This window comes from Dysidea avara, chromosome 11 (assembly GCF_963678975.1).
Source record: "Dysidea avara chromosome 11, odDysAvar1.4, whole genome shotgun sequence".
NCBI lineage: Eukaryota > Metazoa > Porifera > Demospongiae > Dictyoceratida > Dysideidae > Dysidea > Dysidea avara.
The window spans coordinates 26,942,656-26,968,473 of NC_089282.1; the positions used below are offsets into that span (position 1 = coordinate 26,942,656).

Genomic DNA, 25,818 nt, shown 5'->3' on the forward strand with positions numbered 1-25,818 from the left:
AGTAGTAGGTAAATCAAACATATTTCTTGTGTAAACTGAGATTTCCACTAATGGACCACAACACAAACGTGATCTCATATGACAACTATTTGATAGTTCCACTATAAGAAATGTGTAGAGGAGTTCATTATTTTGTATGGGCCTCATTCAATTACTACTCACAAGTGAGCAAAACATGTGTTAACAAAATCTACTCCAACTACTTGTGTACAATATAAGGGGCACGAAGTGTGGATGGATTAGGTGTTGTTCAGTTAGAAGTATCCAATCCAGTATGGGGTGTCTTTTCTATGATTTGATATTTAGTTCGTAGGATTTTGATTGGTAGAAAAGTTTGGAATTGTATGTTTATGATGGGACCCACCTTTGTAGATGTGGGTGTGTATATTAATTCTCCTTATTAGTATCAGTTGACATTAATGTCTTAGGTTTATTGAAGTGTGGTATTGTATTGAAAGGGACCATCTTGTTTATGCTTCACCAAGTTGGCTATCTCACTAGAGGCCCTTTTAATGATCACAACTCTTTGATTCAGAGCATGTCAAGCTACGTAACAACATCAATAGTCCACCAAATGATGATAGTGACCAGACAACATCACCACTAGCTGAGGCTACTGTACCACTTAACAAACCACTCAGGATCACCACTAAACCTCCACTACCTGCCGATCAGTTCCCCATCAATGATTGATGTTAGCAGCCGTTTCTTGCACACTGCCTTTGATTTCACCCTGCATGTAGTTAGTTTTTTCATTATACAGTGGAACCTCAGTTATCTGAACCCCTTGGGACCAGAGGTGGTCCATAAGTCTGAAAATTCCGTATCTCTGAAACTGTGTATAAATAACCTTAAAATAGCATAAGGAAAAAAAATTGAATTATCGTTATTTTCAACTACCCTAATAGAACAGTCACTACTCTAATAGAGCAGTCATTTCCATAGTTTGGTTAACTGAGAATACGGATAAGTGGGGTCCGGATAACTGAGGTTCCACTGTACGTTCTTCAAAATTAAAACCTTCAAAATTCATATTTTGCTGTTCCTACGAAAATTTCTGTTCTAAAATAACCAGTTATACGGTACTCATTTTTTAGCATGCCTTAATCATATGATCGTCACATATTGCACTTCATCTTCATGGTGTTTAGCTCGATTTCTTCCAAACCAAAAAAGGGTTTGAGGTTTGATAGTTAACCTACTACCTACATAGCAATTTTCATTAGCAGATTTACCCTGTACACCTGACAACATATTAGTGTTGATTGGTTGGTAATAACTCCACAACTGTTTATCTTGTAACTTGTTACCAAGATTGGCCTTTAAGTGTGCAAAAGGAAAGAGAGAAAATGATCTGTGAAGGTTTTTGTAACTCTTGAATGCCTGTGGCAATTATACTCAAACTTGGTACATGGACTACTGAAGGTGAAGAGCATTTCCAATCAAAAATTGTCTCATTTCATAAAAGCAGCACGGATGAAAATTGTGTCCTATCAACAACCACTGGAGTGGCATACTGGCTCCACATGACACACTACCATGTGTCTTACAACACACACACACACACACACACACACACACACACACAGACACAGACACCACTGTCTTCCAAATAAAGCCCTATTACATTGTCACACTTACCCAGTGAAATATTGTGTGCTATGAGTCAGTGTTGGCAAATTGTCCCAGGACAGGATTAGTACCGTAAAGGAGTACATGTATGTCTCACAGGTGAAGTGTGGGCAGGTCCCCATCAATACAGCTGGGTAGACTACTTCCCCAGTTAACACCAGGTTCCCATTAATACAGCTGGGTAGACTACGTACTTCACCAGTTAACACCAGGTTCCCATTAATACAGCTGGGTAGACTACTTCACCAGTTAATACCAGGTCACCATTAATACAGCTGGGTATACTACTTCACCAGTTAACGCCAGGTCACCATTAATACAGCTGGGTAGACTACTTCACCAGTTAACACCAGGTCACCATTAATACAGCTGGGTAGACTACTTCACCAGTTAACACCAGGTCCCCGTTAATACAGCAGGGTAGACTACGTACTTCACCAGTTAACACCAGGTCACCATTAATACAGCTGGGTAGACTACTTCACCAGTTTACACCAGGTTCCCATTAATACAGCTGGGTAGACTACTTCACCAGTTAACACCAGGTCCCTATACAGCTGGGTAGACTACTTCCCCAGTTCATATTAATACAGCTGCATAGACTGCTTCTCCCTTAGAGTAGTTCATCCACCTGAGTTAGGTGTTGTTTAGGAGCCCAGGAATAGGTGGACACAGTTTAGTGGATAATATGAAACTGATAGGTTAACAGCGTGAGGAGTTTGGATTAGTCAAACATGGGATTTTGGAAGGTTATGAAACCGCTTTTTGTAGATCCGATCACATTTTTGCTTTGCTTAGCTCACTACTGTAATAGAACATACACTTGTACAAAATACTCTAATAGAACAGTCAGATTTTACTGCTGACAATCAAGGATGTACCAAACTACTTATAACATGTATTAGTCTATTGTACACCTAATGTACATGTAAAGTCACTGTGTGATTGCTCTTCTATAGACCTGCTATTTCTGGAAGTCATTGAGGCAATATTTAAAGTGAGACACAGTTATCCTCATACAGCTAACACTCACCATCCACACACAGAGACTGCTATAATAATGCTAACACTACTTCAAGATCCCCTGATCCAATGTGTTGACATGGAGGACACCATAGACTACATCAAGAATGAGATACCAGTGAAGGTCATGGATAATGTACAGGACATTGTTGAGGCTGTACTGACACGCGACATCAATGCGAGATAACACTACAAAGACCCTTTACACTCAGTGATGTGTTCGATTAGGTCTTGGTCCTGTTGGTGTAGAGACTTGTTACTGGTCCCACTGACATCAACTCTGGGATATTCATGTCAATAGCTAAACTAGTCACTGGTGTCTATGATACAGGAGCAAATCACAAGGTAGTGTCACGACATCCTAGACTAGTCTCATCTCATCCCCTCACAGGTTGGAGGAGTTGCGTAAGAACCTTCAGTGTCCTCCACTAAACAACCAGTACACACAGAGACCATACTACAGGATGACATGTTACACACACCATCACTAATTTCACAACTCTTCATTCCCGTGGGTGCCCTACACATGTATAGATATAGTATACCACAATCGGTTCCATAGATAGTAGAGGGTGTATTAGTGTCCTCTACTATCTAAGGAACCATTTCTCATGATTTTAGTAGTCCAAAGGTGAGGCTATGGTTTGGGTTCAGCCATATTCATTCAGGGTACCAGCTTGGTACAGTGGTTAGGGCTCTAGTGTATTATGAAAAGTCACAACAGGCATTGTGAAATTAGTGCTACCCCCATATATGGTCTTGTCAATTGTTTATTTCATTTTATCGAATGTAGTATTTAAGTTGATTACATCATCATGTTGGGGCTTCCCCATTAACTAATATAGGAACTATTCTATTTTGTTCAGTGAAGTCCTACATTCACCTTGTATAGGAACACCCTCTGAAATGTGGACAAGTTTGATAATCGTGACTACAGTCACATACCCTCTACAGTAGTGTGAAGATGAGGTGTTAAGTGTTTCATCCTGTTGGCAGTATTATATTATATTTATTACTGTGCAGCAATCAAAAGATTATAACGCACAGGTGTGATCATAAAAGTTACTTAAGTTATTACAAAACTCATTAGGGGTAGAGGAATTAATTACATCATCAGGGAGTTGGTTCCATAATTTGATGGTTGATGGGAAAACTAGTCCCATGTGGTACACACATCTTGGATCATGAGGTTGTAATATGACATAGTTGTAGGATGTACCTCTCTAATGAGGACACTGTTTATCAGTGAATATATGGCTTCTATTATTCAGTACAATTGAGAACAGGTAGTAGCTCACTTCCAAAATAGTAAAACACTCTGAAAACGTTCACCTAATGCTTGGTCTTCAATAAGTAGTTACATTGAATGGGACTTTTTTCTTCCTGCACGCATCTCCGTAAGGTGGTGATTAAATCTCAGATAAGCTACGTGATGTCTATGAAGGAGCCTTGTGGCGGTAAATAACACAACACATGCCCTCGGGCAAAGTATGGCGAATAGCCAAGTTTGGAGTGAACTTGAATACAGCAACTCCTTGAATCGTGTTAAACAAATTAAGCGCAAGTAGCGCTTACTCTGAAAAGGCGGGATAGTTTCCAGCTGCTTATTCGTTGCTAGGAAATGAAAAGTTGAGAGCAAGTTGAAGTTGTTAGAGTAGCTCGTTGTAGTGTGGCTATAGTCAGTAACAAGGCTTAAGACTTGGACTAAGTTAGTAAAGCTTTTACAAACCTTTTGGAATTATCATTTAATAGTATGGGCTGCTTTTCTGGCTCCAAATTTGGCAGCTGTAGACGTAGGCTCTGGTGGGACAGCTATAGACTACAAGAACGTCGCAAATCAGCTAGACTAGTTTTACTATATAAAGTACTACATGATTTATTAATTATACCGAACTGTTATCTCCCATTTAAATCTACTGTATTACGGACCCGACACTCACACAACTTTAAACTAGTACCTTACCAACCAAGAATTGATGTATATAAATATTCCTTCCTCCCAAGAACTGTACCAGAATGGAATAGATTAGATGATGAGATTATTGAGACTGACTGTGTTGAAGAATTTAAGCAAACATTAGCCCCTTCTATGTATATAGTTAAGTAACTTATCGTAGTTGTATATATTTTTATAGTTTATTATTGTAATTGTACATATGTATATAATTAAGTAACTTGTCGTAATTGTACATACTTATATAGTTAAGTAACTAATGGAAATTGTACACATGTAATTGCACATCAGCATTATACCCCTGGAGGGTCCTGCTGATTAACAATAAATAAAAATAATAATAAAATAAAAATAGCGCTAAAAATAGAATACAAAGCTTTTGCTAAATAAAAGGCCATAAACTGAGTCTATTTTTGTATGAATTTTGTGAACTTTTATCGAAAGAACCTGTTACTGGCTAGCTAGCTAGAAGTTGATTTATAGACTAGGTCTATTAGCTAGTCCCCGGCATAGCTGGTGGTGTCTTACTAGTTGAATACACAACAACTAGTTTGTTATCTAGTTAGTTAGTGTAGCTTAATAGTTAGTTAGTTTACTGACCTGTTAGCTAGTTAGTGTATTAGGTAGGATATTATGTTGTTGGTTGGTCTTGTTGTTAACCTGCAGCTGGAGCAGCCATAAAGTGAGTGATAAATTGTGTTGTGTAAACTCAGAGGTGGAGAGTATTAAAGAAAAACTGTTTTAGGGGGTTTAGAATAAATTGTTAGTATATTCTCGCATACTATAAATATACGGACTTCCTGTATAGAAAAACTTTAAAACTAAAAAAAATTGCTAAATTGTAGGATTTTCTTGTAAATTCGTAATATTCGGAGTTACTACATGAAAGTGATGCTAGTAGTATTAAAATGGCTGACCTCCTAACTGTAGCCAACTGACCAGTTTAGCTATGGCCAGAGTTGGTGTAGTGTTGCTAAACTGCAGCAGCCGGCTCCATTCTGCTCTACTCCATCTCTGAGCAACTGTCATGAGGGAAGCTAGTCTGGTTGAGGTGGTTAACATATTCTAACAAGTCCACACATTCCCATTTCTGCCCACATCCTTTAATGGAAGTGACACAAAATTTTCATTATGGCTATTTCCACCTCATGGATTTGTAAATCTGCAAAATTTTCATTATTGTATTAGTGAGTTTGTTGAAGTGTCTTGCTCAAGGTTTTCAGCCATAATGAATAATAACCGCCCGCCATCATCATTTTAGGAAATGTTTGAAATGACAATCAACTTGGTTTGGTGTTAAATAAAACAATTCTTATCAACTTTTACAATAAAATAACAACACGTATGTGGCGGGATAATAGTTGTAAAATAGTACAACAACATGAACTAAACTGAACTACTGAAAGTGTTAGATGAACTCAACTGTTAGCTTCTCTTGTATTCCTTGACTTCTTCTCTTTGTGTTGATTTCTTCTTCTATTGATCTAATCATGTCCTTAATTGCTGGAGGGTAACTGGGAACATATAGCTCTTGTATTGTATTATTGCCCCTCAGGGCTTGTAGTATCCTTGTCATGGCTTCCCCACTAATGGGGTTGCCCCTCATCCACAGCTTCACTAGTGACTTGTTGGTAGCTAACGATGTAGCAATGTCCTCAGCCACATCATCAGTAATGGCGTTGTTGCTAATGTAGAGCACCTTCAACTTGTTAGTATCCTTCACTACAGGGAATAGTGTTCTTGCTGCAATGGAGGATAATGAGGTATTGCTCATGTACAGTCTTGTTAGCATAGAGGAGGGATGGGTCAACATGGTGTAGAGCTCTTCACTCTCCCCAATTATGTGGTTACCACTAATCCCCAACAGTTCTACTTTGCAGCTGAGGACAATGTCACTGATGAAGGAGGAGGATGAGCTGGTGAGGCCATTATTGTTCAACCACAAGTTGTTGATGATGACGTCACAGTTCTTGAGGTACTTGTGGATGGTGTGAAGGCCGCGATCTTGGATATAGCAGACCCACAAGTCGAGCTTCGCCCACTGCTTGTGGGAAGAGGAGGTGAGGAAGAGTGACACACACTCGAGATCAGTAGCTGATAGGCTAGTGCCGCCAAGATTGATTTCTCTGTTATTGAAGATTTCTGCCTCTTCGATGGATTTACACATCCTGTCATCTCCAGCCTCCTTGAAGCATCGATACAGGCGAAGACATTTTAACTGATTGTTAAGGAATTTGCTGGAAATGGCGATCTTATCGTCTCCACCAGACAGGAATTGTTTAAAAGAATATCGTTGTCCCTTCGTGAGTGTGACGTAAATGAAGAACATGTTCGCGTGAAGATCGCTCCAGAATTGTTCGCGAAGGAGACGAAACTCTTCGTCTTGTCGAAGGTCAGTTATAATATAGTTAGCCGCTAGGTATTCCTGAATAGTGAGGTGGAGGAAGTTAAATGTCGTTGTTTTCCCTGTAAGGCTAAAATGTTGTACAGCTTGTAATAGCCCAAAGCCATTAGTCCCCCCAGGGGTATCTACCATGTCTGGACAAGCTGCTCGAATGTGTTCAGACGTAAATACCAGTTTGTTATTGTTAAGGGCCTCAAGTGAGAGTTTGGCTAGTTGCTTAACTATCTTCTTGTAGGGCTCCGGCAGGGTTGTGAGATCAGTGATGGTGTCGGGTAGAGGATGACCAGACTTGGCAAGATGTCGGCAGATGGTGAGACAGATGAAATATTTGTATAATTCTGTGGAATTGCTAGGGAGGGGAAAACCATTTTTATGTAAGAACAAAAGGACAACCATGTTAAATGGAACAAAACACAGGCTATTGATGGTGACATGATGCTGAAGATATTGGGTGAGATGTTTGGTTTTGTGTGGCTGTTTCTTGAGTGCCTGTTTTATAAACTGTTCTCTCTCTAGTTCAGCAAAGCCCAAGATGTCTACCTTGAGAGATGCTCGTTCACGAAGACTCACTGAGGCATGTGGACGAGATGACACTACTATACCACAAAGGGGTAACAATTTACGATTTAAAATTTTAGCAATTAGACTACTTTTTTGTAGTTCTGCTGGAAATTCATCGTAACCGTCAAAAAGAAATGTGATGTCTTTCCCACCATTTGCAAAAAGATAATCACTACAAGCTGTTGAAATTTCCTTAGCTTTGCTGTCTCCTTCACAGAAAAGACAAAGAAGATCACTGATTGATGTGACCTGCCAAATGTTGGGATCACGCAGACAAACCAGCAACACTATTTTAAACAATGTTAAAAATAGTGTCTTTCCCCATTGACATGCAATGTGTTTCAATAAAACAGATTTGCCTATGCCAGGTGCACCTTCGATTAGTACAAATCTTTTCCCATCACTCTCCTCCAATGGGGTTAGGATTTCTGTAACTTGTTTAGTTACAGTGCTGGTATTGAGGACATGTTGTAATGTCTCGTGGCTGTCTAGCTTACGATGGTGTTTGGGAGCTAACTGACCACTAGCTATTGAGTCAATGTCACCTGTTTGGGTTAGCTTGGCCATTTCCTTATCTTGTTCTTTAGTACGCTGCTCTTGATGCTGGATGAGAACTAGTGGTGTATAATCCTTCGGTTGATCTGGTGGCCATGTGTCTTCATCAACACTGTCTTGTACATGTGAATTAATCATGGCCACCCTCTGGGATAGGATGGAGACTTCTACAGGATAAACAACAGCTAATGTGGAGTACACTACAGTACACTTCACCTTTGACTGGATCAGTGATAGTCAACTTGTCCGTGTTGAGTTTGGGCTCAACTTGACCTAACCAAACATAACATGTCATTACTAGCTACTAGCAATAGTTACTATACATAATTATTGTAACAACACACAATACATGTACAAACTATATAGTTACCTCTAACTGGATCACCAGACAATGCTGGTGACTCAATGGCAGTGAACAATTTCTCCCATGAAGCAGTCGTGTCCACCCTCAACCACTCTGAGAACATTTCATTACAACAGTCCTTGACGCTCTGTGGGTTGTCCTTTCTGATGGCTCTCAGTTTAGCATCAGTCAGACCCAGTTCTACTCCTACCTCCCTCCAGTCTGCAGCATATTGTGGTGTGACATGTCGCTGGAGCTCCAGCAGTGTTGGAGTGGTGGACACTGTTAATCAATTTTCACATAATTTTTTAATCATAATTTCATGTTCTAATACCTTTGTTAACATTTTTAAACTGGTGCAGTCCTTGAGAAGTAGAAGAATTAATATTACCCATTGTAATTGTACTAAAACACAGTACAGCTGCAGGTAGATGGTAGTTCACAACTACAAAGAGTTGACGGCTTTCGTGATCAATGAATATAATGGGTAACTAGCCACACCCTTCTTATTATTGAAATGATTCATTTTCTACGTCACCTCCGTTATTATAGTAAGGGGCGCGCGATAGGTAAGTCCATCAGGATGACGTTGCTAACTTACAACAGAATTAGAAGACGATTGTTTAAAATTCATGTAAGGCCACTCCAATTTGTTTTTATGTTTCTGGTCATCTGAAGTTTGGTTTTAGGTGCGGGCGGGCGGAATTCAGCAACAAAGCAACAATGATGTGACTGCTCAATTAGAGTATTTTTGTGATTTTCTGACTGTTTTATTAGAGTATACAGGGCCGGAGGAGGGAAAATTGGGTTGGTCAGGCCATTGACTATAATGTTGAAATTGCTACTGTATACATGCCAATGAGAGAGGAGCTGTTGCACAGTGTGTGAAGCACACTCTGCGAAGTGCGAAGCACGAGCATTCTAGGGGGGTCTGGGGGCATGCCCCCACAGGAAATTTTTGAAAATTAGACACTCAGATATGCAATTTTAGTGATATTTCACTGCTAGTTAGCTATATAAATATGCTCAGGTCTATCTGTTGTTCTTCAGACTTTCTATACTATGTATAATTGTAGACCTGACATAGCTACAGCAGAGGACACAGCATGAAGCTTGCTGTATGGTTCATTTAGTTATAGCTAGCAATTAGAAGTTCAAGGGGGGTCTGGGGGTGCAACCCCCAGGAGCTGCAGAATTTTTGCAATTTAAAGGTTTGAAAATGCCTTAAAATTTAAAATTGATGCTAAATTTTAAAGTAAAACTAGCTAGCAAATTGCAACTTTCCCCCCAAATTTCACAGGGAACCCATGCAGCATGGCCCCTTTAGCTAGGATATAATTACTATACAGTGAATTCACACAGCTACAATAAAATGCTACACAGCTGTATACTACTATACTGGTTTGTATGAAGTGAACGGATCATCACGTAAATATACTGGTGGACAGTCACGAGACCAATCAGCATTCGAAAATGGCGCGATGTGGGTGAGACTGAGAGTTTGCTCGGTATCTCGACAGGACGAGTGGGTAGTTGAAGAGGAGTGATTTCTACTCAACATCTCATCCAGATGGCCACCATGTAATGTATGAGTGTGCAGCTTCTTGCCGAGGAATGAGTCATCTGGTTTGTCACTGCCAGCCCTTCGCCCAGTAAAGGAAGCCAAGAGAGACAAGCCAAGGAATGCTAATGATTATTTTATGAAGATTGAATTGTGATATAAGTGTGTTGGTTTAGAATCAAAGAAGATACCTGCCTTACACGTGATAAATGCCAACTGTCAGCACACGTGATACTGTTCGTAGAACCCACAATCATTTCTGTACAAAACGATACGAATGCAATGCTGTACTGTAAGGTAATTGGAGGTACTATACGTGTAGTTCTGTGCTTTAGTTAGGCTGAGAAACTAGGTAACTACTCGTGTCATGCATTTTCAATAACATCTGTAAAATGTACGTAGCTACATGTAGATGTGATCGTCCAAAGATTGCATGAGAGTAATGTAGCTAGTTCGAGCTGGTCAGCTAGTTGGTTCAACTCCAGATTATTGGTCCGGCTCAGGCCTGACCAACCGGACCGTCTCCTCCGGCCTTGAGTATATCGATCTGTACTATGCACTATTCCCATTTCTTGCAGGTTTTCACTGATAAAAGACATATAGTGACACGTAAGCAGTTAGATTTAGCATGTTTGTAGCAGCCCAATATTTGTTTCTGAAATCCAGCCTTTTCAAAAACCTGATGCGGGCATATTCCCCATGTATTTCTGAAATTTCACTTTCTGCCAAAAGGATGCGGGCGGTGGACCAGAAACATAATTACCAATTGGAGTGGCCTAACCTAGCTCACATGACATACTCTTTTTGCGTGTATATCCTTTTTTATGATACATTATTCCTTTATCAGTTACATCACATGTTCCAGAGGGGTTTTTCCCCGATGTCTAGTCGCAATGGTGTGAACACCAGTGACAGTTTATGATTGGTGTTCCATCAAGTCATGTCCTTGAATGATGTGCACACTGCAGCCTCCATTGGACACACAACTGCTGTGCCTGTCTACTGTTGCCCCTTCCCCACCCCACACACAGACAAATATACATCACAACATAGACTAAAATATTGACTGTAGTCATCACAAATCAACTGTTGTAATATATTAAACAATTTGTTATGATTAAAAATTGCTGGAGAAAAGTTGTTGATAATTTATTGACTTGTTCGTCTGATCATTTCCTCCAGTACTGTAGGAGAAAACACAACACATTACAACACGATCTACCACAATATACTACACTAGGAGCCCATAACCACTATAAGGAGCAAAGAAATATTTAACATCCATACATGACCTCTACTGACTGTTGTTAAATTCCAACTACACCTTGTGGTATGTATGGACTCCTACACACACCACACACTCTGATACAGTCACTCATATGCACACACTTTAGCTGCTACTGTTAAAATTTTAATGATCATGTCTACCTAGTAGTGATATATAGGGCCACCAGTACACCAATAAGGTACATGCTAGAGTTAGTGTTGGAATTGTGGGAAGCCAGAATAGTACACCACAGGATACTGTAGTGTGAAGGCAGGGCCGTAGCCAGACTTTTATTTGGGTAGGTTCTTTTAGAAAAAAAGTGGACCTTTTTTGAGGCTCTTTTTATATCAGCATGCGAAGCATGTTGAAACTAGGGGGGTCTGGGGGCATGCCCCCCCAGGAAATTTCTTGAAAATAGACACTAAAAGGTTGAGATTAGTGGAATTTCAGTCAATAAAATTAACAATTTTTAGGTAGGCTCAAGACCAGCTATTTAGATGACATCTGGGAAATATCTCTACTGCTACTGTAATTATACCACCTGTGATTATACCATCTGTGTCTATAATATATTGGAATGTCACAGTGAATAAGAATGGGAAAGATTGAGCGCTCTGTTGGATTGTGCATTGAAGCATGGATGCTATTTATGGGCTCTGCATGGGAGGGGCTTGCCCACCAAAAATTTTATATTATGAAAGTTCTAGTTTAGACAACAAATATGGTTTGTAAATAAATTAAGTAATTACATACAGATTTTAGAAGAAAACGTAATTCTGACTGATCTATTAGAGTGATTGTTTTATTAGAGTGATTGTTCTATTAGGGTGGTTGACTGCTCTATTAGAGTATCTCGATCTTGCATTGCATTACAAGCACTGAATGAGCCAGCTACTCGGAGCACTTAATTTAGCTTCCTATTAGTGGTGTTTATTAAACTGGAGCTAATGGACTTTTGCTACTGAAAATTTGGACTTGTATACTAAAATTGTGGACCTTTTCGCTAAAATTGTGGACCTTTTTACTGAAATTGTGGACCTTTTCCCCAAGAGGGTGGTTCTTCCGAACCCCCCCTGGCTATGGGCCTGGAAGGTGTGGACACTTAAAGTCACACCTGATTCTCACTGGTCATGTGAGACATTGACGGTTAGTTGGCATTTGCTTCCCCTATTGATACAGCTAGGAAAACTGGTTCCAGTTAATACCTGGTCTCCAGGTCCCTGTTTTTGAGGAAAACTTCTGCGAATTTGGCAAGAGCCTGAGAATAGCATCTTGAATCACCAAAGTTTCCCTCCATACACTACGATCGGCTTTTATTAGTTTGACATGGTCACTATAATGAATTGGTCTCGTTAATAAGATCATGACATAAACCTTACCTATGTTTGGGACCTAGCCATTGACATGAGGTGGTCTTATTAATGAGGTCAGGAAGTACACCTTAGCTATGTTTGGGACCTACTTGACATGGACACTACAATGAGGTGGTCTTATTAATGAGGTCATGAAGTACACCTTAGCTATGTTTGGGACCTACTTGACATGGTCACTACAATGAGGTGGTCTTATTAATGAGGTCATGAAGTACACCTTAGCTATGTTTGGGACCTACTTGACATGGTCACTATAATGAGGTGGTCTTATTAATGAGGTCATGAAGTACACCTTAGCTATGTCTGGGACCTACTTGACATGGTCACTATAATGAGGTGGTCTTATTAATGAGGTCATGAAGTACACCTTAGCTATGTTTGGGACCTACTTGACATGGTCACTATAATGAGGTGGTCTTATTAATGAGGTCATGAAGTACACCTTAGTTATGTTTGGGACCTACTTGACATGGTCACTATAATGAGGTGGTCTTATTAATGAGGTCATGAAGTACACCTTAGCTATGTTTGGGACCTACTTGACATGGTCACTATAATGAGGTGGTCTTATTAATGAGGTCATGAAGTACACCTTAGCTATGTTTGGGACCTACTTGACATGGTCACTATAATGAGGTGGTCTTATTAATGAGGTCATGAAGTACACCTTAGCTATGTTTGGGACGTACTTGACATGGTCACTATAGTGAGGTAAAGAAGACATACCTCTTCAAAGTTCTCTTCCACCAGACTAGAGTGTTGACACTTTTGAGTCAATTTCTTCTGCACTGTTGTAGCCCAGTTGCAGTAATACCTGAAATATGATAATACTGGAATTCTTTTATAGACAAAATACCTCATTATCAGCTTGACAGGTGTCATAATTCTTGACCATGCGATGGTGAACTGAGGGGTAAGTAGTTCTAGTGTTCCTTGTGAACCAAACAGCTGGTGTATGTTAGATATTGAGATAGTGTTTCATGTAAACTACAAGGAAATGAGAGAAAAGCCATCATATTAACAACATGAGTAAAACTACATAAGTTAGGTGAGGTGAATCCTTGGACACACACTACCACAGATGGGGCAGTATTACCCCACAAGTGGGTGTGGCAAGGAAAGAAGAATACAATATATATATATTACAGTTGCTGATATACACGTTTTAACAATTTGATTTACTTTAGGTTGGGTGAAATTAATTGAATACAGTTTGTATAGTGTATACAATTTCATCACACTTGTCACATATTATGTGTTATAAACTAAACAATGATTTTTCACTGAATCATACAGTACGATAGTACTGTATAATAGGGACCACAAAGGAGTAGGTGTGGCCCACAAAATAACATCACCCAAAAACCAGCCTCAATTTCCCCTGACAACAATGAGGTAGTACTGGTGAGGTAAAACTAAGCCCAAACAAGCCTTCAGATTGACCCGAAATGCTTCCAACAAGTCGCTACGGAATTTAAAATAAAAAAATTAATGGAATTTTCTACTGACTGAGCAACCGACCGACTGAGTAAGTAAGTAAGTAACTGACTGATGCCTTTAGACAAGCATAACTTGATAACAGCTAAGGTTATGGACTGGAATTTTTCATTGTTTGATGTCGCTTCGGCCCGAGAGGTGCCTTTTGGTATACCATAGTACATACAATGCATTCTTCATGGACTTACTAGTGTCCTCCTTTGTGTCCCATTCATCTTTGCTGACAGCGAAGTGTCAATTTGGCAGTAGCACATGATGGCTTCCCTTTGTAACAGAAATTGTCTGTATATTTCATAGTGGCTATTTTGATTGCAGAGGTGCTTTTCGAACAGTTCTTGATCCAAAATGCAGTGTAACGGGTTGAACATAGCTGAAAACTATTCGTGATGAATACTTCACTTTTCAGATAATTGATATACTGTATAGCTGGAAAGTTTGGCGAATTTGGCGAGTGAACGATGTTTCGCCAAACTAAAATCCACCAAATTGCTTGGCCAATACAAATCTGTAGTGCCATTTCAGATGTGGTATACGTGAGTTCTAATAATAATATTTTCAAAAAAAGTTAACAAACAAGTACACAGAAAAATTTGGAATTTTCAACTAGAGTAGGGACCATAGCACATCAATAAAAAGTACTGAATCAAGCTGGAGTAGTGCATGATATTAAATTACAGTAAAACATCCATTATGGTATCTTGAGCACAGTAGGGATGTAAATAGCATTTCTTATTGTTTTACTGTGATTTAATATTGTGTGGACAACTGATTATTAACATAATTTAGTACCAGTTATAGAAGAGTTTAGAATACTGGCAAAATAACCCAGCTATTGTATATGCTGTTAAATTAAATTGCACAAAATAATGTCTGTGATTGCATAATCAAAATATCAGTACACACACATATCATGTTATTGTGATATTCTGACATGTTGATATGAATATCACCAACAAGTATATGTTAAAGCATAGCCGTGAGTGCTATATGAAAAATAAAGTACGAGGTGCACGGCTCAAGATGCTAATAAAGCACAAGGCGAAGCCAAGTACTATATTAGCATCAAGGCCAAGCGCCGAGTACTTTATTTTTCATATAGCACAAGCAAGGCTATGCTTTAAATGATTTATGGAACTTTCTAGTCGTGTAGCTTCACCATACACTAGGACTCGTAATAAACATGCATTGCACGAACTATTAGCAGCCTGAATGTACACAAACTAGTTTAACAAAGTAACTCACGCGTAGTTCATCATAGTTTGGTAAGACGTTCATCGCGTATTTTGGCAGGTTTGGGTCGTAACCTACATCAATTCTATTTTGACACATGGTGAAGTATTTCTGTGATATCTCCAGGACTTGTCTGTTTACATTAACAGACGTAACAGCAACGTCCCACCCATCATCGAAGCATTTAGGTATGTCTATAAAAGCAATCCAGTGGTAGAACTTGTATTGGCTGGGGTGATTGATCACTCAGCGCGGCGAGGCTATCAGCCTTCACCGGCTTGGGTGATTGGTCATACTGGCGTGAGCCCCACAGGCTATTAGCCTGCTAAAGCACATGGTACAACTGTGCTTTATTGCCCACAAAGAGTGCTTTATTGTGAATAAAGCACTCTTTGCGGTGCAATAAAGCATTGTTTGCCCTAAAGTGTACTTTATGAAATTTAAAGTACACTTTTCCCTTTGATCTCCCCCACGCAAAGTTCTATAATACATAATAATGTAGTCTTGGTATTGTACATACCTCACACACCACCAGTCAGGGTTAGTCTTCTCAACAACTAAACAGACACACATTGTAATCCCACAATGAAAAATAATTACTACATGTAATACTGGCATGTACGTGTACAGTAAATTAAATACTTATTGTAGTTTGTATGAAATGAGCAGTGTGGTTGCCAAAGGAAGCAGAAAGGAGGGTTGGGAGCTTATAGCTTCCCTCCTCCCTCAGAATGATATGCCAAAATTATTCTTCTTGGAGTGAGGCTGAAAACCATGAAAAAGAATATACTCGAATAGAACGCTCAAATACCCTAATACAACAGTCAAAGAACTTAACGTGGTCCTAAAATTAGGTTAAAAACAAATTGAATCACTGATCTCTTACTTTGAGACTTGGTACATATCTTACCATTGTACCAAGTATTTCCAGTTGTCTAAAGGCTGTTTTGTATTGCTTATCAATGTAAATTATTAGTTATAATGTACAATATCTTGTAAAGTATTTGTACAAATGTTCCTTATCTCTTCCTTCTCAATACTTGTCCCTTACACTTACACAAAGCCTTCACTTGTGGTAATCTTATCTCTTGTACCATATCTTCATCAACCTCACGATCCTCAGTAAACTCTTCCTTATATTCCACCTCCACTGGGACCTCTTGTAGTGACCAGATCTTCTGCTGCTGTCCAATCCTGTGTATTAAGGGTTATCGTAATAGAGAAGAAATGTGGTATGTAAATGAACTGATGAGTTATTGTACTTGTGTTTGACCAACAATTAAGGACGGTGGATTTAAGCAACACTAAAACGTCACTAACTGCCAAATCAGGTTGCTTGATTTCATTGTACCACAGGTCTTAAACAACATACTAAAAATATGTGACCGGATCTGCAAAATCCCACATGTTCACACATTTTCAAATTCCATTTTTGCACATTACTTGGGTTCTATTTTACAAGTACACGCACAGTAGGGATATAACACTTCTTATTGTTTTACTGTGATTTAATATCATGGACTACTCCAGCTTGTTTCAGTACTTTTTATTGATGTGCTATGGTCCCTACTCTAGTTGAAAATTCCAATTATTTTTGTGTACTTGTTTGTTAACTTTTTTTGTATATAATTATTATGACTGGTGAACCCACGCATACTGCATCTAAAATGGCACTGTGCATCCCAGCTATATCAATTATTGTATGAAAAGTGAAGTACCAGTTGTCAGCTATGTTCATTGAACCCATTACACAGCATTTCAAATCAAGAACTGTTCAAAAAGCACCTCTGCAATCCACGCATACCAAAAGAAAGAAATGGTTTCCTGCACACCAGTTTATTGCCTGAAAAGTGAAGTATCCATTATGCTTCGTTGTCAGCTATGTTCAACCCGTTACACAGCAGTACGAATCAAGAACCGTTCGAAAAGCACCTCTGCAATCAAAATAGCCATTATGAAAAATACGGACAATTTCCGTTACGAAGGCAAGCCATCACGTTCTACCGCCAAATCGACACTTTGACAGCGAAGATGAATGGGACACAAAGGAGGACACTGGTAAGTCCATGAAGAATGCATTGTATGTACTGCGGTATGCCAAAAGGCACCCTCTTTGGCTGAAGCAACATTGAATAGTTAAAAAATCAAGCCTGTAGCTTTAGCTGTTGTTTTGTCTGAAGGCATCAGTCAGTTACTCAGTCAGTCAGTACAAAATTCCATTATTAAAAAAAAAAAAAATTCCATTGAAAGCATTTCAGGTCAATCTGAAGGCTTGTTTGAGCTTACATGTAGTTTCATTTAACAATTTTGCCTCATTGTCGTCAGGGAAAATTGAGGCTGGTTTTTGGGTGATGTTATTTTGTGATCCACGCCTACTCCTTTGTGGTCCCTACTATACAGTACTATTGTACTGTATGATTACATTTCCTTTATCTACAAATGTACATACTGTAGACAGCCAAAGGATGGTCAACTGAAGTTTCAGCCCAAAAAGCTGACAACTTTAGATGCAGCGTTACTAAGTGGTAACAACAGAATGATTGATTTGTACTGTGATTGTACGGACAATTAACTACAGGTGTTTAATTAAACTACCATAGCTTACAAATACAGTCTTATATACGGAGTTGTAACTTACACCACAACATTTTCAATGAACAAGTGAATTGCTTGGTAAGTTGTGTGCTACTGGTCCTTCCAATGACCATGTAGGACAAAGTCAAAAATTGGAGAAAAGATAAAGTGAACCACATGTCTAACACAATCTCAAACTTCTCTTTCTTTATGGAACACAACAATAACAAGGTTTTGTTGTTAGCACTTTCCATCATCACTAAACAGATGCTTAAAAATTTACAAAATTTTTTAACCAGGCTTGCGCCCACAACCGGCCTTTGGCCGGCTGTGGGCGTACACCTGGTTTACTAAAATTGTTTTCGTAAAAGTGTGTGTGTGTACCTATCTATCTACCTATCTACCTTTGTCCGTACGTACCCACATGAGCAAAATCGTTTAATAACAGTAAAAGCAGCTTTTACGTAAGAAGTAAAAGTGAAATGAAGTCTGTAGTAAACTTCTGCACAGGTGAACTTTGTGGTTTCTTTTCGGCAGACTGAAATACGGGTGTGGTGACTTTCCTCAGAGTACCTTCCCCTTGAGGTTTTCAGGCATTTAGCAACTGAAAAACAACGGTGCAGGCCTCGTACACTACCAGGAATAGCCTATCGCTTCGAGTTGAAAGGGAGCGTATCCCTTACGTATGCGAACGAAAATGAAGAGCAGCTTTGAGGCTTTGTCGAGAGAATTTGTGGGAAAAAACATGTTAGTCACACTATAAAACAGTTTAGAAGATAGTTCTGTGTGTAATATGTTGGTAAAAGCGGTTTGTGTAACAAACGCTTCCTTAGCAGTGCATAGCAACGTAATTGAACGAATTACGAATATTTCATGAATTACAAAATACGAGAATTAGCTAATAATATTATGGCACAACCCAAAACTACCCTATTATAAAGTAGTAATACATAGTTGGTTAATTCATAGTAGTATATACTGTCTAGTTAATTCCAGATGAGTTAGCTAGCTGCATGGCGCCTGGTTTTTAGAAGTAGCACAACATCAACTTGTTTTCTTTCATAATTCTAAATTATTGTACCCTTTGTGTTTAATACATTTATCAGGCTTGAGCAAACATCTCGGATTATTACAGATCCAGTCACAAATGTTGTAGCATTTCTACATAACAACACATGTGCAACTTTATTGTCACAGATGTTTTAGCCCAACTTATTAAAAGGATGGTAACATGAGCGTAAATTGGATGGCTGCAGGTTTGAGGCTATCTAGGTCCAGTCATGGATTTTTTCTCCTTTCTGCAACTTTTCAAACACACCTTAAGTAGCTAATGTCTTAGTAGCTAAAGTCTTTGAACAGGCTGTAGGACCAGGTGTCCTACAGATTTTCAGCACTTGTGCTGTAAAGCTTTAATAAATTTTTTTTAAAAATGACACAATGATCCTCAGATATTAACAACCATAACATTTCAACCATACAAGTTGTGACAACTAATAATGTTTAAGCCTATCCCCTGTACTGACTTAACACATTACACACACTGTAACAACACACATGCTTGTAATATACCGAAGGTGGCTTACTTACCACAGATCCAGACATGAGGAACTCAAATCTTTATGTTGATCCATCTCAGAACTATACATTTTGATCTCATTCCTCTAACTGCTCATGATTGTCCAGTAGAGGTAGTCTACATGATGGCAAATAGATGAAATAACGTGGATGTCTGTACGTGTGTACAGTATAGGAGTACATTTAATAGATGTATACACACTGTATGGTTATTGTTTTCAAAACAGAGAATATGCAGAACATGTATCACTCACTCACACACACAGCACACTCACGCATGCACGCACGCACCCACCCACATACACAAACACACACATATTATTACAACATACTGTAATATACATACCTGTTGTTGTTGATTACCCTCTTACAGTCTTTGTTTACTATTAGCACACAACTCATTCAGTTTCTTCCACCTCTCTTGTAGAGTGACTATCCTCACACCAATAGCCTTACTGGCATGGACTTGACGAAATGTTGTCGATGTCCTTCTATCTGGTATTCAACAACTTGATGTTTTTGTTGTAAGCTAATAAGAAGATTGTACTAACACACAGTTAGGATATACACACTCAAGATGTTAAAAAGTTTAGATAAATCATTAATAAACTGAACAACTTCACAATATTTTCTTACTATGGACTATTTGTGTATGTAGTGTATGTACAGAATAGAGTACAATCATATTAAACAGTGTTACAATAGACTAATTCACTAGAATGGATAAAACATCATGGATGAAATATTTAAAAATTATAAAAGAATTTGTAATTTTTGAGCACTTGTTTTGCAATGAAGAAAGGTGACAACAATATAATTTTGTTCCCCAACACAAGAGGAATTTTAAATTCTTTGTTTCATCTCAGTGTTCCCAAGGAGACGTAAGATATCAGCATTAGTCTGTCTTGTATTGAATGAGTGATTCACTCTCTTAAATTTTCACCTTTACCCTGGTTGTAGCAACGGCTTTGTCTGCTTATAGAGAACTCGATGGTGTAAATTGCATCTCTGTATAGAACTGCATTTACAAGTTATGACCATTTCATTAAGCACCTGTAGTTTAATTGCCATATTGTCACTGTACAAATCGATCTTTCTGTTGTCACCACTTTGTAGTGTTGTAGCTTCACAAGTTCTCTGCTTCTAAGGCAGAAACTTTGGTTGACCATTCCTTTGGCTTCTAGAAAATTTAAATCTGAAAAAAAAAATGCACTAAAATGTGAAGTTCTTGTTGATCTGGTCACATTTAAATACAGTGGAACCCCTCTAAGACAGACACTACTGAGGAAATATATCCTTTATATGGAGGTGTCCCTATTTAAGGGGTTTTCTAATATTTTATTTTAATGCATGAGACTAGACCAAGTGGTGGAGCAAGATGAGTTATGGTACCATGTGAACCAGATATGATCAGTTTAATAGCAACAGAAGTGATGTTATTGATCATGGGTTACCTGTGGTGTGTGGCCTCTACTACACTATCCAGACAATTACTGAGGTACCACAAAAATGTTATACATGCTCCCATTAAGACTTGTCCAGATTACTCCATATTTGATTAGTACTCAAGATGGTTGGCTATACAGTTTATCCTGTAGTGCAGTGTATTCTTAAAGTACACCAGCTACTATTATCAGAACACCTGGGTAAGAACATTAATAGCAGTACACCTGTACTTGAAGTATATTCATATGGCTTCTCGTAACTTCAGCGTTTTAATTTGTCTCACACTTTGTAGAACTAGGTAATACAGTGTTTCTACATTAAATGATGTAGTTCGATTGATACAGCTGAGAGATGATAAGTTGTTATAAGGGACAATAACACTTGTGTGGTGGGTCAACTACAAAATTGTTTGTGTAAGTGAATTTGATCATACAGATGACACTGTTCATTAACATTACACAGTTCTGTTCAATTACTCTAATAGAACATACAAAGTTGACAAAACACTCTAATAGAACAGTCACTATAAACACTACACTACCTACCCTGTATTCCACATCAGTGTGGATAGCCTCATGCCTCTTTAGTGCAGAATGTACGTCACATCCATTATCCAGTCCATCAAGTATTTGTGTCATGTCTTCCAACCAGTTCTCTCTTAGTGATGACTTGTAGGCAAACTTCTCTGCTAAGTGTTCCAGTTCTTCTTGTCTACATGTAAACACACCAGGAATACTGTAATGGTGCAATAACCCAAGCCATACAAGTGCTGAAATCATACAAGTGCAACAAGAACTTAGTGCATTTTTATGTAATTAAGAAATGAACAACAATTCTCACTTCCTTTTACAGCCTGCTAAAATAGCAGCATTAGCCCATTGTAGAACTGAACAGGCTTGTTTACTACAAGTTCTTGTCAGTGCTACATTCATGACAACATTACAAGTTTGTACCAGCTGTTAGAGCCTGTCTGATGTGGCTGTTCGTGATGGGAGTGTATAAACAGTGGAATGGACTACTGGAATAGTGGAATACTGGAATGATTGGATTGAATTTTTAAAAGTTCAATATTATTTTTACATCTGAATAAGTACAACTCCTCCCCTTATGTAAGTAAATAAATAGTATACTTCACCTCACCATTACAAATGTAATGTACTGTAAAGTCAGTTATGAACATGGGAATACCAAGAAGACACCTAACTTAACCCTTGTTCCTTTTTTTTAAAAAAAAAATTCTACGTTACTAATTTATAATTTGTTATGGCTTCGTACATGGAAACTCATGTATTTTACTGCATACTTTTACATCATCCATAACTCATGTGGTGTCACCTGCATCAGCAAATGGATACACCTGTACAATCTGTATAAAGTAAAGTTTGGAAAAGTAAGCTGCACCACGTCAAAACAGAAATGTGTGACCGATTCGTTCTCAAGGCTATTTTACCTGCTACAAAGAATCAATGTGTGGAATCTCCCATGAAAGATGCTTTGAACTGCAACGCAAATGAAGCAGTGTTATCACCAAATTATTGAATGTGATTCACTCAATGAATTTCTGATTACTTACGACAACCAAGGCTGGACCTACTTATTATTTTATGCCTAATTTTGTAATTATGTATACTTGTACCTATTAGTGATTGTACATTGTTGTACTGGAGCTGTGATGTTTCAGCTCCCTGGGATACTATCAGCAACAAGCTGCCTATCCCAGTCACAAATCAATCAATCAATGAATCAATGAATCAATGAATCAATCATTCAATCAATCAATGAATCAATCAATCAATCAATCATTCAATCAATCAATCAATCAATCAATCAATCAATCAATCAATCAATCATTCAATCAATCAATCAATCAATCAATCAATCAATCAATCAATCGATCAATCATTCGCATCAGCTGCAGTCCAGTGATATGCGAGCCACTGAAGTGGAGAGTCGTCATGAAATCTGTTACCAGTTTGTCAGAGACGGGAACAATGCAAGACAAGAGGTGAGAAGAGAGAAATGGACTTTACCGTAGTTGTGATGAGTCAAGAAAAGAATTTTCTGAGTCTGGTCTTTACACTAGCTGTGGAAAGATCTAACGACAAATTAAAACTGGCTAAATGTAGAGCTGCAGAATTAGACTGAGATGATGAACAACATGATGACACGTGAAAAATTGCAGAAACTATTGAAGCAACACAACTAGATGAACTTGACAAATTGTTTACTGAAGGTGATGCGCACGGTTTGGGAGGGGTACTCAAGAATATTTTGGAAATGGATCATAGGAAACAGAGAGATCAGTTTCTTCATGATCAAGCTACAAACAGTAAGTGCTGCTTATTTACCAGTATACTATTTCAGTGTAGTATACTATTACCAGTATACTATTTCAGTGTACTTTGTCATAATAGCCTGTGGGAAAAAGAGTAATAATTGGAGTATGATAACTATCAGAATTGGTAATCTGTTGATTTTGCCTGTGCATTGCTTAAAACCATTTGATAATTTCTAGCATTAGCTGTGTTTACGTGAAGCCCAGCTGCTTACGAGGCCTCAAAGAGTTTTAAGATTCTACAGTTACCTTCACAGATCACATTAGTCACACACAGGAACCTTTCTAGGGCTACCAGCAGACGCATTGAAGATCAGATGGCTAACTCCACGATTTACAAAGAGTGTGTGAAGGATGGAAAGAGAGAAGATGGAGTATTAATATGTGATGAAGTGGAGGTAGCTTGCCAGCTCATGTGGAATTCTCAAAGTCAGAAACTTATGGGTTTCATGGCAAAGTATGTAATGGGAATCATTTTGTATTCAACCATCTGTTATTTTACAACTTGGGATTTACTACAAATTGATGTGTATGTCTTTTAAGACTTTTGTAAGTAGTTCTTTGTCACTTATCCAGGATACTTTGTATCACCTTTATGCATATCAAGCTCAGCTGTGAGACGTATTGCAGGAGGGAAACTAGATTCAGTCCATCATGTTGTGCACACCCAATTCAGCAGTGTGTTGCTCCACACCACAGTGGAAAGCATTGTAGAGACCAAACCACTAGTATTATTGAACTACCCTTAGTAAAGAAACAATACAATAAAGTACACAAACCATCATAAATATTATATATTTAGAATCTTTACCTCCTTCAGGGTACTATCAACATTACGAAGCATTGGTATGAATGTTGGGTGTGGGAAGTACATGAAACCGAGGTCACAGGACTTTAGATAATTAGACTTATCTTTAGAGTTAATCACTTGTAAAATTGTTATTTCTTGGGAAATGTGATCTTTTCTACTAAATGGTGCTGTGTTAATATCATAAGTGTAACATTTCACAGAGTGCAGCTCCTCCAAATCTATAATATATGTCATCCCCATCCATTGACATTACTACCGGTGCTTCATCACAGTCTTCACTTTCCTTAATGAGCGAGCTTTTCCTTCTCTATCATCTTTCTTTAATTTTTTATTGGCTTTGCCTTTTGTTGATGCAGTAGGCGGTGGCTTAGTTTCACTCCTTCCTCGACTACTTCTGGGTGTGCATTTCTTGGCGTTCCTGCCCAAACACATTTGCTGTAAGTTTCTGATGCTTGGCTCATGTTCCATTGATTCACCTAGAGCCGTTCTATTCACCATATCGATATTCTCTGAGGTGTTGCGATTCACCTTTATTCTTGTCGAGCTTCTTGTTGCCATGTCTGTAGTCGGGACGATTTACAGAATTTTCCGTTATAGTATGGCACATTCCGCTGCAATAATTAAAGTGAAGCCATAGCACTTTATGGGCTCATTTATATACATTTATACTAGCGTCGGATACTCTTCCTAAACACTATTATAAACTATTGGTTCCACTGTATAACATAATCTAACTAGTACAATTACAAAGTAAACAGTGAACAAATCTCATGACACAATGACATCACCCACAACAGATACTTACCAGGTATAGTAATAGTATAGGAGTAACCATTATCCCCTATCATCATCACCATGACAACACCACATACTAGTACTCACTCACTAAAAAACTCCCCAGAGCTGAGTTGAACACTGCTGCAGCCTGTACAATGACAGGTTACCATGGGAACATCATGATCAACAAGAACTAACATACATCATTTCCTCCTACTGCCTTTGTCAAGATGACGGCAGATGAGACAGGAGGAGGCATACACCCGACAACCAGTAATCTACATAGCAACTAGTTATTAACAGATTAACATGATCTAGTTTACCCTTGTAAGAATAGTGGGTTGACCAGGGACATTAGTCGTAGTGACTCTACCAGTAGGGAGACCAGGCAGGGAACCAGGATTAGCGTATATGACTGGACAAACAGGTACATCCTGATATTCATCATAGCTTGAGTGAGGTCCTAGAGACAACTAATAACACCTAATGACTGCAGTTAGCTACCTCTGTTCTCATTGACATTCCACTGGTTAGGAATATTGCCATCACTGAAATGTACTTTACCGTCACCTCTGGCTTTAATGGACCTTGGATATATAATAGTTGACTATCACGTGCAGCAGCTCCACTCTGCTTACCTCCTTTAGCTCCAAGCCAAGGCCATAACTTAGCCCACGTGATTACACACACTACGCCAAGTAAAAACCAATTCTTTTTAATCCTTTGTAACATATTAGCAGCCAAATGACATCGTGCTGTGCGCTCTTCCTTGTCATCTGCACCACCTGTCATCTACTACCATGTGATCAAAGCCGTGTGGTACCAGTAACTTACTAGTTCTAAATAGTGCACACAATTGTTCTAATTAGTGCTACTAATGAGTTTGCAGCTGTGTTTGTA

General features: G+C 38.6%; 3 protein-coding genes across 27 annotated transcripts in view; 1 reads left to right on the forward strand and 2 right to left on the reverse strand.

The window, feature by feature from the left end:
• LOC136238919 (uncharacterized) overlaps positions 1 to 25,818 on the forward strand; it is a 50,714-nt gene that overhangs the window by 12,838 nt on the left and 12,058 nt on the right. For 15 of the 19 annotated variants that reach the window (XM_066029621.1, XM_066029625.1, XM_066029633.1 and 12 more), the window contains 3 exons: positions 2,592 to 2,629; positions 2,677 to 3,000; positions 3,047 to 3,460. The exons of 1 other annotated variant lie outside the window; for it this stretch is intronic. In XM_066029621.1, the coding sequence (XP_065885693.1) occupies positions 2,592 to 2,629; positions 2,677 to 2,842 (204 nt within the window). In that variant the 3' untranslated portion in view covers positions 2,843 to 3,000; positions 3,047 to 3,460. Of the gene's footprint in view, positions 1 to 2,591; positions 2,630 to 2,676; positions 3,001 to 3,046; positions 3,461 to 25,818 lie in introns of those variants that run through there. 3 more of the 19 variants (XR_010693268.1, XM_066029618.1, XR_010693267.1) reach the window with 2 other exon arrangements.
• LOC136238907 (protein NLRC5-like) lies at positions 5,890 to 8,965 on the reverse strand. The gene is made up of 4 exons (XM_066029546.1): positions 8,807 to 8,965; positions 8,500 to 8,754; positions 8,346 to 8,402; positions 5,890 to 8,296 (listed from the first exon to the last, which is right to left on the reverse strand). The coding sequence occupies exons 1-4, from the start codon at positions 8,865 to 8,867 to the stop codon at positions 6,018 to 6,020; spliced, it is 2,652 nt and encodes an 883-aa protein (XP_065885618.1). The 5' UTR covers positions 8,868 to 8,965; the 3' UTR covers positions 5,890 to 6,017.
• Positions 11,070 to 25,774, reverse strand: LOC136238915 (sodium/bile acid cotransporter 7-A-like). Of its 7 annotated transcripts, none has more exons than XM_066029569.1 (14): positions 25,557 to 25,774; positions 25,423 to 25,505; positions 25,242 to 25,381; positions 25,121 to 25,196; positions 25,028 to 25,066; positions 24,947 to 24,982; positions 21,541 to 21,706; positions 19,896 to 20,078; positions 19,562 to 19,667; positions 16,458 to 16,594; positions 15,921 to 15,957; positions 13,530 to 13,660; positions 13,400 to 13,461; positions 11,070 to 11,217 (listed from the first exon to the last, which is right to left on the reverse strand). In XM_066029569.1, the coding sequence occupies exons 1-7, from the start codon at positions 25,708 to 25,710 to the stop codon at positions 21,617 to 21,619; spliced, it is 618 nt and encodes a 205-aa protein (XP_065885641.1). In that variant the 5' UTR covers positions 25,711 to 25,774; the 3' UTR covers positions 11,070 to 11,217; positions 13,400 to 13,461; positions 13,530 to 13,660; positions 15,921 to 15,957; positions 16,458 to 16,594; positions 19,562 to 19,667; positions 19,896 to 20,078; positions 21,541 to 21,616. The 7 variants fall into 7 exon arrangements, with proteins under 7 accessions (XP_065885641.1, XP_065885637.1, XP_065885636.1 ...); XM_066029565.1 differs by having other exon boundaries at positions 13,400 to 13,487; XM_066029564.1 differs by having other exon boundaries at positions 13,400 to 13,660.